The 12,448-nt window shown below is 38.0% G+C and overlaps 1 protein-coding gene across 14 annotated transcripts in view; it reads right to left on the bottom strand.

The window, feature by feature from the left end:
• The window catches only part of CTNNA3 (catenin alpha 3), a 1,677,393-nt gene that overhangs the window by 736,349 nt on the left and 928,596 nt on the right, over positions 1-12,448 (bottom strand). For all 14 annotated transcript variants that reach the window (XM_079899786.1, XM_079899790.1, XM_079899787.1 and 11 more), the window contains one exon: positions 4,337-4,417. In XM_079899786.1, coding sequence (XP_079755912.1) covers positions 4,337-4,417 — 81 coding nt within the window. The remainder of the gene's footprint in view (positions 1-4,336; positions 4,418-12,448) is intronic.

The raw sequence follows: 12,448 nt of genomic DNA, 5'->3' as shown, positions 1-12,448 counted from the left end.
GCAAGACTAAAGAATGGAGAAAAGACAGCCTCTTCAATAAGTGGTGCTAGGAAAACTGGACAGCTACATGTAAAAGAATGAAATTAGAACACTCCCTAACATCATTCACAAAAGTAAACTCAAAATGGATTAAAGACCTAATTGTAAGGCCAGACACTATCAAACTCTTAGAGGAAAACATAAGAAGAACACTCTATGACATAAATCACAGCAAGATCCTTTTTGACCCACCTCCCAGAGAAATGGAAATAAAAACAAATATAATATAAACAAATGGGACCTAATGAAACTTAAAAGCTTTTGCACAGCAAAGGAAATCATAAACAAGACAAAAAGACAACCCTCAGAATGGGAGAAAACATTTGCAAATGAAGCAACTGACAAAGGATTAATCTTCAAAATTTACAAGCAGCTCATGCAGCTCAATATTAAAAAAACAAATAACCCAATCCAAAACTGGGCAGAAGACCTAAATAGACATTTCTCCAAAAAAGATATACAGATTGCCAACAAACACATGAAAGGATGCTCAACGTCACTAATCATTAGAGAAACGCAAAGCAAAACAACAATGAGGTATCACTTCACACCAGTCAGAATGGCCATCATAAAAATTCTACAAACAATAAATGCTGGAGAGTGTGTGGAGAAAAGGGAATCCTCTTGCACTGTTGGTGGGAATGTAAATTGATACAGCCACGGTGGAGAACAGTATGGAGGTTCCTTAAAAAACTACAAATAGAACTACCCTATGACCCAGCAATCCCACTCCTGGGCATATACCCTGAGAAAACCATAATTCAAAAAGAGTCATGTACCGCAATGCTCACTGCAGCTGTATTTACAATAGCCAGGGCATGGAAGCAACCTAAATGTCCATCGACAGATGAATGGATAAAGAAGATGTGGCACATATATACAATGGAATATAACTCAGCCATAAAAAGAAACGAAACTGAGTTATTTGTAGCGAGGTGGAGGGACCCAGAACCTGTCATACAGAGTGAAGTAAGTCAGAAAGAGAAAAACAAATACCATATGCTTATACATATATATGGAATCTAAAAAAAAAAAAAAAAAAAAGGTTCTGAAGAACCTAGGGGTAGAACAGGAATAAAGACTCAGACGTAGAGAATGGACTTGAGGACACGGGGAGGGGGAAGAGTAAGCTGGGACGAACTGAGAGAGTGGCATGGACTTATATATACTACCAAATGTAAAATAGCTAGTGGGAAGCAGCCACATAACACAGGGAAATCAGCTCTGTGCTTTGTAACCACCTAGAGGGGTGGGATAGGGAGGGTGGGAGGGAGACGCAAGAGGGAAGAGATTTCGGGATATATGTGTATGTGTAACTGATTCACTTTGTTATAAAGCAGAAACTAAGACACCATCGTAAAGCAATTATATCCAATAAAGATGTTAAAAAATAAAATAAATAAAGTTTATAGCAAAACTAAAAAAGAAGAAGAAAAATTATGAGGATTAAGTTGGTGCCAAATTATAGAAATTCTGAAACACAATGTCAAGGACTTTTGTCTTTGCTCTCTAGTGCAACAAGCAATGAAATCACAGAGTAAGAAAAGACAAATTGTTTATTTGAAAAAAAAAAACAGTAAATCACCTGTAGGACATTCATGTTATTACCCCAAAATGTATAATTTGCTTTTTCCCAGCTATGCTTAAGAAATCTATCTCATTCCTCACAGATGAAGTCCATTGATTCTCTGAGCTAAAATGTTTCTGTGCTGCCAGTGGACAGGCAATGGGTAAGCAAAGGAATTAAGATGAATGAGCAGGGAGACAGGCTTTGTTTGCTTGCTTTTTTCCTACTAAAAACAAGCAAACAAACACAGATCTAGAACAAGAAAAGAACATTAAATATTCCAATGAAAAACACTGTAAGTATAGGGACTTTCTCCTTCCTCTGTAAAAAGTACAGTATATACAGGATGCTTAAAATAGACTGCTTAATAAATTTTGCAAGAAGAGGTGGAGATGACTCATGTTGTTTAAACTAGTTTGTATTATTGCCACAAGCATAAACATCAGGATGGAAAATTAAGTTCTTGGGAAGGCAAGTGAGGATACTGAGAACAGATCAGAGCAACTACCTCAACTCATCACACTGAAGACCACGGATGTCTCCGAAGACAGCTCCTAACAATCCCATCTTCCCATATACACATGCCACTCTTCCCATAAGAGATAGTGCTTTTACTTCCTCCTGTTGACCTGGAGCAGGGTTTGTAGTATGCTGATCTATAGAATGCAGAGGCAAAAGCATCCTAGTGACTTTGGAGCTCAGGCACTAAGAAAGCCTGTCAACTTCCATCTCTCCTTTCTTGGAGCCTTGAACCAATGTGTAAGAAATCCAGGCTCCCCTGACAGAGAGAAAAGCCACATGAATGGGGGCCTTAGGGGATTAGACACCATGTGGCGAGAGAGAAAAAGAAGAACTGAGGCCTCAAATACTAAGCCCTGAACCCAGACACCATTTGAACTACCACTACCTACGAGACCACAAGTGAAAATACTACAGAAATGGACTCCCTAACAGCCCCACCTGCACCCCAGCCAACCTATGGAATCATGAAACAGTAAAATGGTTGCTATTGTTTATAGTGGTTTGTTAAGCAGCAGTACTTAACCAAAAAAATGAAGATGTGACCTGTGAAACCACAGGGAATTTTCATAACTCTGGAACACAGTAGTTCTCTAGGAGCTAGAAACATCCTCTTACTACGAAGAAAAGTATTAGTAACCCCCTTGCTGTTTCTCTGTCTCACTGATGATGTAAGGTGGAAATCAGAGTAGGATTGCAAGATGAAATACAAGATTCTTGGTTAAACTTGAATTTCAGATCAACGCAACTATATTTTATACGTAATTATGTTCCCATGCAATATTTGTTAATCTGAAATTCAAATTTAACTGGTCATCCTGTACTTTGATTTGCTAAATCTGGTAATCCTACCCACAAAGGATTGCTTTATTTTAACTTTTTTTAAAGAAAAATAATTATTCCAAAAGCTTTGGAGGTCTAAATGTACATCAGGTCTTTGTGCATAACTTTGTTGAAGGGAATCTAGAGGGATGAGACCAGAATGAAAGACACAGTTGTTAACAGCTCATAGTAACAACTTTTCCAAGTCCTGGGAGGAGCAGATGGGGTAGAAATACTGAAGAAGGTAGAGAATGAAAGTAGTACAACTAACAGGGAGGACAGTCCTGAGGGTGAGAGTTCCTGAAGTGGGTGGAGGTTATGAGTGGATGTAGGTTCAGTCCCCTTCCTCCTTAGGTGGGTCACCTCACTACACTAACCTGCTTTCTCATCTGCATCATAAGACAGGTTGTGCTAAGATCCTTCCAACTCTTACATTCCATGATTTTAAGTGCTGACAGTAGAAACAGAATTCCCATTAAGGCCATAAAGTTGAGAAATTGGAATTTTCCCAGCCTTCAAAATTGTGCTTTCACACAGCTAATATTACCTGGCTGGGGATCCCTATTTATTCCACTTCCAAATCTACTTCTGAATTAAAAGATTGCTCAGGCCATTTTACTAAATCTTCCCGTTAAACTACAATAATATATTGCATTAATAGTTTATGGTTGAAAAGTTTTTGCCCCACTTTTATGTGTTGATAGTGACCAACTTAAAGCCGTACATGAAAAAGAACTCCGGTTATTAAAATAGTGGAAAGGAATGGAAAGCAAAGGTCTTTGAAAATAGCTAAATCTTCATATTTCTGGAGAAAAAATTTCAACTTGTGGCATAACACTAGACTTCTAAATTATTTAATGAAATCCTTTCTAATCCTATGTTCCTGATGACCTAATGTTAAAAGTAGCCTTAACTTAAACAGAAACTAATTTTTGAAGCATCCTGGCAAGAGTTAGAAGGGGAAATTGGTAGGGTCTCTGAATTGCTAGCTGTTTGCTCTAAGCATCTGGATAATAAACTCAGTTTTTAATGTAATAGAATCAATTTACCAACATTCTCTAAAAATTTACTACGTACCAGGCACTCAGAAGCATTTCAGCCCTATCGTGTATTATTAATTCCATTTTATAGGTTCAGAGAGGCTCAGAAAGGTGCAATCTGTTCCTGAGGTCACACAGATGATGATGGCAGGGCCAGCATTTAAATGTAACTCTGCCTAATATTAAGTCCCTTTCTTCTATCTCACGTTTGCCACAAAAACAGCTGAGGTACGTAAATGTGGGAAGTATATATTTATTGTTCTTGTTTTGTGTTCTAAATTAACTTAAAAAGAAGAAAAAAAGGTTCCTTTTGCTTGGTGTTTGTCTCCACGTTTCTCTCCTCACTCACCTGTCTGCGAAGGTCTCTTGTCTTCTTGCACATGTTTTCTATTGCAATATTCAAGGTATTACTCCTTTCCTTTTTTCCAGTCTGCAAGGGAGAAAAAAAAAGTGGCATAAGCAATGGTATCAAATTACTCTTCATCACTTAGCAATTTGCTTTCTAAATTTCCTGAAAATAACAGCTTGAAAATTCAAGAATAGGTCTCAAAACTGCTATGATATTGCATATGATTCATGAGTACTTCGCTTAAGAGTAAGTCAAATGCTGATTAAAGTTCACATTATTTTCTTCTTTAAGCTTTTGTAATATTTATGATATAGTGCTGGGCTGCATTCAGTATGGCAGTAGGCAGAGCATTATCTCCAAGAAACCCTGATCTTCACTCTTCACAAGTCGACTCTTTAACCACTAAGCATGCAATTAGCTTAAAAGCATTAGATGCCCAATTTGTCAACTTCCGTGGGAGTTTCTGAAGTCATTTTCATGGTGTATTGTGTAAGTTATGCAGAGCCATATTGGAGCTTTGCTAACACTAAATAAAATATGCAGTGCAAATTCATACAATTTGCAAAAGTTGACCACAATTTTAGCTGACAATATTCCAAGAACAAATTGTTTCAAGTAAAACTGGACGCTGTTTTTGGCTCTTTGAGATAATTTGTGCAACACCTTTAAGCAGAACAGTTCTCTCTGTTATATCCTTAACCTAAATCTTTAGGCTATTAATCACACTGAGAGTCACCTTGGTTGGTATTTTCTACATATTACTTTTGTGGGAGACAACTGAATTGAATCTAATCATACTTTTTCAGTGATACCTTATATAAAAGAGATTGAAAAAAATCATTATGTGATTCACCTCCAGGAATATTGCTACCATTTAAAATAATAAACTGAAAGAGCTCTTTAGAGGAGAACTTGAAAATCAGGAAGGCAAGTTTTAAGCAGCTGATACCTGAGGGAGTTTATAGCATGGACTCTGTGAAGAGGGACATTGAAACAAAGTATAGACCATTAGGCAGCATGCCATACACTACTCCCAATTGCTAAACTCACACATAAATCCATACCTTCAAGTGGAAAGACTCCTTTATAAGAAATTCAAGACCATCTATTCTCTATCCTAATCTACGTTTTTAGTCCTATCTTCTGCCACCTCTTCTCAAGTACTGTCCTTTACAGTAACAATATTTCTATACATTTCTATCTCTTCTCCCAAGTTCTTACATATAATGTACCTTTGACTACAGCAAGTGTCTCCCAAAATAACTCCCTACTAAAATCCTACCTGTTTCTCAATGGTTTCCATGCAGAGTTATCCCCAACAACTCTGCTCAAAAATAAACCCTCACCTCTCCTTTTCCAATAGCATTTTGAAAATTTCCTAAAATGCTCATTTAGTTTCGTACATGCTCATCACCGTTACGATATTGTTAAAACCTTGATGTTGGCAAGTATATCTTATTTTTTTTTTTTTATTCCTGAAAGTAACATGTATAGAACTTATTAAATAGTGTTGACTAGTTTATAAGTGAACAACTTGATTCAAAACACAACATAGTTTTACTAAGAACCTACTAGATTCTGGAAGAGATTTTAGCATCTGCTCAAGGCACAGCTAAATCATCTATTAGCTGAGGTGGTTGGTACCCACCTAAACTTCAGTTAGACCTAGTTTTTCTCAGCAGTAGCATTAATGATATTTATGATTGGAAAGTCACCATCATCTAAGCCCATTCTGTACATGGCAAGATGTGTGGCATCCAGGGACCCCTGTCTACTAAATTCCAATAACAATGCCCAGGCACTATGAGAGACAAAAATTGACCCCATGCATCTCCAGATACCTCCTAAGGGGAAACACAGTAGAGGGCTATTAAGTCCTTTACCACATTTTCTTTTTGAGAGTGAGTGTGCAATGTGTGCATGATGGAGACTGTGTCTAGTGAAGGAAGTGGGGAGAAGAGGAAGGGAGGAATAGGAAAGAGAAATAAAATTCTGAATGTCATAGTAATAAAACAATGGTAGCAATTACTCGATACACAACGGGCTGTACGACAGGTTCTCATTTTACCTAAAGAATCTATCCCTTATTCTCCAGTTTAAGGCACTGGTAGCTCTTGGTTTTCTCTTTCCACTTCACAAAAGCAGAGATAGTTCAAAGGAGGCAGGAGTAGGACAGACAAAAAGACACTTCCCACCCCCAACACACACAAAGCATCAGGAATAATATGAAAGACTTCTGTTGCGTTGGTCGTAAAAACTCAATAGTTTCTGTGATGTGATTCATCAAACAACTAAAAGATGTCAACCTTCGCAGAGCTAACAGCAATGGCACAGAAAACTTTAATAAAGGATGACGGGGTGACAGCATGAAGAAATTAAATAAGGACTATAAAGATAATTTCCTAATTTCTACACAGAGCTTCACCCTAGTTTAAAAGGTTTCATTGGGTCAAAGACATTTTGTTCTCCAGGTAATAAAAGAAAGTCACTATCATTTCAAGAAGTATAGTTTTCCCTTCTCTCCTCCCTGCCTCTCCGCTTCCCTTCCCCACCTTTCTTTTTTTTCACCCCCAGAGTTTTACTGGGTCCTTGCTCTATTTATCCAGATGTATTTGGCTCAGTCAAGCCATTTTATGCCTTTTTATTACTTTCGCATGGCATAAAAATAAATAAAGCAAGGAGAAATAGCCCCATCCTGCTTAAAAGCCCTCATTACTTCTGTTTTCAAAGCCTTAACAAATCATCAAGCAATGAGCTAGGACTGAAGGTGAATTCTGTGTGCTGAGGTAGGGGACAAAAAGGGCAGGATATTAAAACATAACCACAGGTAACAGTCAGACCCTGCCTACATTTGCTCAGAAGAGAAGATGCTCCTCAAAGGAATCCTTAACAGAAGCCATCATTAGGTCAGCATAGCCCTGCTAATGGAAAAGGTACCACTTACAGTAAAGGGCGGGGGCAAAAAAACTCAGAAAACATGGTACAGATCAGCACTGTATAGGGAAAGCAATCACATTCTTCATCAGTAAATAAACTGCCAGGAAGGTTATATTGAAAAGAACAGTTCTGAGTACAGACTTCATTCAATGAAATCTCATTAAAATTATTATTGAATATTATAAAAACTGTCCCAATGTGATCTAGACTTATAATCTCAACTATGAGTCTTTCCATGAATTCTGCCTCACCATTGCTCCCATATAACTATCACAGTTAACGGCACTCTCTCATGTGGTTCCCTAAAGCTGCCCACACGTTTGGAAAAAGTCACTTTATAAATAAACTCTTCCTGAGTTATCTGAATTTGAGTGTTCCATCTGTTTCCTGCTGGGACCCTGCTGGATAACTTTCTAATACTGGGCTGTCCAATATGATAGCTACTGGTCATATGTGGCTATTCAAATTTAAATGTAAATTAATTAAAATTAAATAGCATTAAAAATTCAATTCCTCAGTTTCTTAATTTAAAGTGAGCAATAGCCACGTGTGTCTAGTGGCTACTATACTGTACAGCACAGACACAGAATCCTTATCTCAGAAAGATGGATTCAACAGCACTGTTCTAAAACATATCTTTGTTTATTCAAATGTATAATGAGTTCCTACTTTTACATAAGTCACCTTTTATTTGAGAATAAAATAATGAGCAAGAAAAAAACAAAATCCCAACCCTCAAGATGTTTAGTAAAGAAAATCGAGATCTAATTCTGTCCCTTTTTTGTTCTGAAAATCTTCACTCTATTCCCATTGCTAATGGAATTAAGAACAAACTCTTGATCATAGTGTTCAAGGCCCCACAGGATCTACCCCCATATTTACTCATCAAACATTAATGAGATACCTTAATGGATCTTTTATTTTTTAGGCTATACAATCACAACTTGGGAACTCACAACAGGTGAGTGACAGACAGATCTTTACTTCAAACACATCAGTCTGGCTGGAGTCTGCACAATGTATTTGAGGAGATTAAGAACAGAGACATGCCAAAGAGTTAGACAGTTCCAGCAACAGCCCACAGGAGAGATGAAAAGTGTGAAAATTCATGCAATGGCAGTCATGAAACCAAGCAGGACCCTGTGGGGCTCCTGGGCACAGAAGCTTTACTGTGTCCCCTGTTTCTTGTTTGTAGGGAATAGATTCCAGCCTCCATGAGCTGCCCTGATTTCCCAAGGGCAGATTCAAACAGTTGCTAATCAGGGAAGGGATGTGATGCGGAGACAGGGAGGTGCGATCAAGAAACAACAGTGCAGCCTTGGGGCAGGGCCCTGGTTCCCTCTCAAGGGATACACATAACATCTTTCAGCTCTTCTGCAGAACTTAAACCCCTACCAAAGGGAAGATGTTCCACAGAGAAGGTCACAGTTTGATAACCTAGAGAAACTCGTCAGGAGACCACCTGAGGCCAGATTAAAGGAACCAGAGAAGCTCGTTAGGAGACCATGTGAGGCCAGATTAAAGGAGTGCAGGCCCTACACACACCCTGATGCTTAGCAGCAACTCTGCCCTTGGACCATTGCTATAAACCTCCTCACCAAATCCCTCCGGGTTGGGACACACGGTTTTGAGAGGCACGAGCCCACTGTGGCCCCCTTTGCCTGGTCAAGCAATAAAGCTATTCTTTTCTACTCGACCCAAAACTCTGTCTCCAAGGTTAGATTCAGCACTGGTGCACAGAGGCTGAGTTTTCAGCATCAGTCAGGATGAAGATGATAGACTTAAGGACTCTGAATGAGTAATCTGGGTAGGATGACACTGACAGATGCTGGCAGGTGAAGAAGAGAGAACAATCTCTCTCACTAGACTTTATGGTCCTTGATGGAGAGAAACTTTGCATGTGTAATTTATCCCTCATAGCATCCAGCACAGTGCTTTGCACATAGTAGGAGCTCAGAAGTTATTTGTTGAATAAATAGAGGAAAGAAAGATTGGATAATCTTTGGCAAATCTTTGGCAAATCTCATAACATTTCTAGACCTTATTTTTCACACCCATAAAATGAAGATTTGCCCCAAATTGTTCCCATATTTCTAACTCATATTCTATGAAAGGGCCATGTTCTCTTTTAAAAATTATAGAATAATCTGTTACTTTTATTGTACAATATCTTGCATAAACAGCTGTTAAAAATGTGTTGGAAACATTCATGCATAATATAAATCTGTGTTGGTACAAATAAAAGAAGACTTTTGAACTAGGAAGGCCACGATGCTGACCTTACAAAAACTAGGAAGTCTCAAACACTAAGGGATGAGGTTTAAAGCAAATGAAAATTTATCTAATTCACAGTCAAAACAAAATGTTATCAGGGCAGAGAGGAGCTCTGTATGGAGTTTAAAAAGCAAGAAAAAAAAGTTTTTGTTGTTATTTTGTTATGTTTTCTTTTTGTTTTTGTTTTTTAAATGTGTGCCATTTTATTCAACCTTTTAAAATGACACAGTTCCCTTTAAATGGGAAATCTTTATTTCATGGTAAATATGAATTATGATGCCCTTGAATTAGTTCCTCTCTACAGAAATAGCTTTAAAAATATTTTATGTTTAACACACAGCAGAGGCACAGATTCTAGTCCACATTTTTTCAGGCATGAAAGACATACAAACAGACGAACATAAATGAAAAATGAATTATCTTCTAGACTGCCACTGTACTGAATGGCATGTCAGGAAAACTTCTTAACATGGTATCCTAAAAAATCTTTCTGAATCAAGGTTTGTGCTATGAAAGTGAAATTAAAATAAACAAAAAATTAACTCTGAGATTTGAAATAAGGTTTTTAAAAATCAGTTTATAAGAACAGAATGACTTAGCTAACAAGGGAAATAGGTTGAAGATTTCAAGTGTCTTGAACTTTCATCTTTTGGGAAAGTACAATGCCACCCCAAGTAGCTGCCTGCTGGGGTGGAACCGGAAGTCAGTGAGTGGGAACCAACTTTGTCCAATGTCTGCCACAGCTAAGTATTTTACATGTATCTCCTCAAATGCCATTCACCATAACTCTTCACACATTTGGGCATGAAGACACTGAAGCTCAGTAAGTTTAAATACTTACCCCAGGAGGAAACATAGTTAAGTGGTAAGATCAAACTGAACTGAGTCTAGTCTCATACTTTATCTACCATACTTGAATGAGCAGTAACTTAAATCCAAATTAATGTTTTATATAAGTTTATATCTTAAAAATAATGAGCAGAGTAGCATAGAAGTTTGTGGAGTCAGTTAAAATTGTTTGAATCTGTGGCTTGATGGCTTTGTGTCCTTGGACAATTAATCTCTCAAAGTTTTAGTTTCCTTACCAATAAAATGAAGATAATATAGCAATTATATCACAGGGTTACTGTAAGGAATAAAGAGATGAAGGATGTACAAGTTACAGCAAACAGTAAGGGCTCAGGACATGTCAGCAGTTATTAATGTGCTTGTCAAGAATGGCACCATTGTTACTAACACCTGCATTTCCTCAACTACACCAGCCAGCTGATTTCCCTATGCTTTTCAAAACACTAAACCATTATCTTGGAATGCCCTAATCAGTTCTCTTTCAACAGGAAATTTCTTAATTTGTAACTCAAATTCAGTCCAAGCACCTCAGTCATCTTTTCTGACTCTCCTCAATCTAAACTGCACAATAAAAAAAATAAGACATGAAAATAAAAACCCCTCTCATCTCTTTTTCCACTAATTTCTCCACATATTTTAATTATAGTACCTGTGAAACTTCTTGTCATCTTTTATTTACACTCTGACTCATCTTTTAAATTGCCAAGTCTGTAATCTTAGTATCTACTCAGCGTTTGGCACTCAGTTAATGGCTGTGGATGAAATACATAGATGGAAAAATGGTTAACCACATTTTTATTATAGTAAATAATAATCAAATAGTTTTATTAATAAAAATTATTATTTATCTTTTTTAGAAAGTAATTAACAATCATCCTGTTAGCTGTCAAATATTTTATTCAATCAGTGTTTTTGTTCAAAGACTATTACCATTACTCCTTACAAGAAGGTACAACATAAACTTGGTGTGAGGATGAAACTAATATGTGGATCAGAAAATGGGAGTTTTGAAATAAGCAACCTGTGTGACCTTAACTAAGTGGAACCCCCTCTCTTGTCCTTATTCTTCGCATCTGTAAAAGAAGGCCGTGAGGGGCTTCCCTGGTGGCGCAGTGGTTGAGAATGTGCCTGCTAATGCAGGGGACACGGGTTTGAGCCCTGGTCTGAGAGGATCCCACATGCCGCGGAGCAACTAGGCCCGTGAGCCACAACTACTGAGCCTGCGCCTCTGGAGCTTGTGCTCCACAACGAGAGGCCGTGATAGTGAGAGGCCCACACACCGCGATGAAGAGTGGCCCCCACTTGCCACAACTAGAGAAACCCCTTGCACAGAAACGAAGATGCAACACAGTAAAAATAAATAAATTAATTAAAAAAAATAATAAAAGAAGGCCATGAGACTAAATGATCTCCAGAGTCCCTCCCAGCTCTTGGAACAAGAGGTGCTAGAGTTCTCTGTTGATATATAGTCTAGTAAGTGTCTAGTCAAGCACTGAGAACATGACACTGCAGCCTGGTGCATGTCTTCTAAGACCAGAGATGCCTATGCCAGATCCCATGATTTCAACAGATATACCCCAAGCATGACAGAAACATCTGCGGGTTTGCACTGCAATAACACCCAAATTGTTTTACTGGTGATGTTCCTCACCTCCTTTAAATCTCAGAGATGGATATAAACCATGGCCTTCTCCTGTAACGATGTTGCCATGGAAAATCAGTCACACATATGTGCAAGTGCAGAGGCAAAGATCCACTCCAATAACCAACAGGTAACTTTGAAAGTGACTGGAAGAGTCAGGAGTAACCTGATACTTTTTTTTTTCCGAAAATCACTGGCCCTTTCACTCACCAGTTCTCACTTCAAGCTGTTTTGTGATAACTTGTCTCAATCCCCGCCTCCCATTTTTCCTCTCTTGCTGCTAGCGTTTATTGTCCTCCACTCAAGCCCAGCAAACTCTGGAACTGACACTGTTCTTAATAAAAAGAAATTGAAAACATAGAGTTTATTAATTTCAGTGATTCAGCATTCACCTAAATTTGCTGTGACCC

This window comes from Stenella coeruleoalba (assembly GCF_951394435.1).
Source record: "Stenella coeruleoalba genome assembly, chromosome: 16".
In the NCBI taxonomy this organism is placed as follows: domain Eukaryota; kingdom Metazoa; phylum Chordata; class Mammalia; order Artiodactyla; family Delphinidae; genus Stenella; species Stenella coeruleoalba.
Note: the sequence above shows the minus strand (reverse complement) of the source record. Positions and strands in the feature narration are given on the sequence as shown.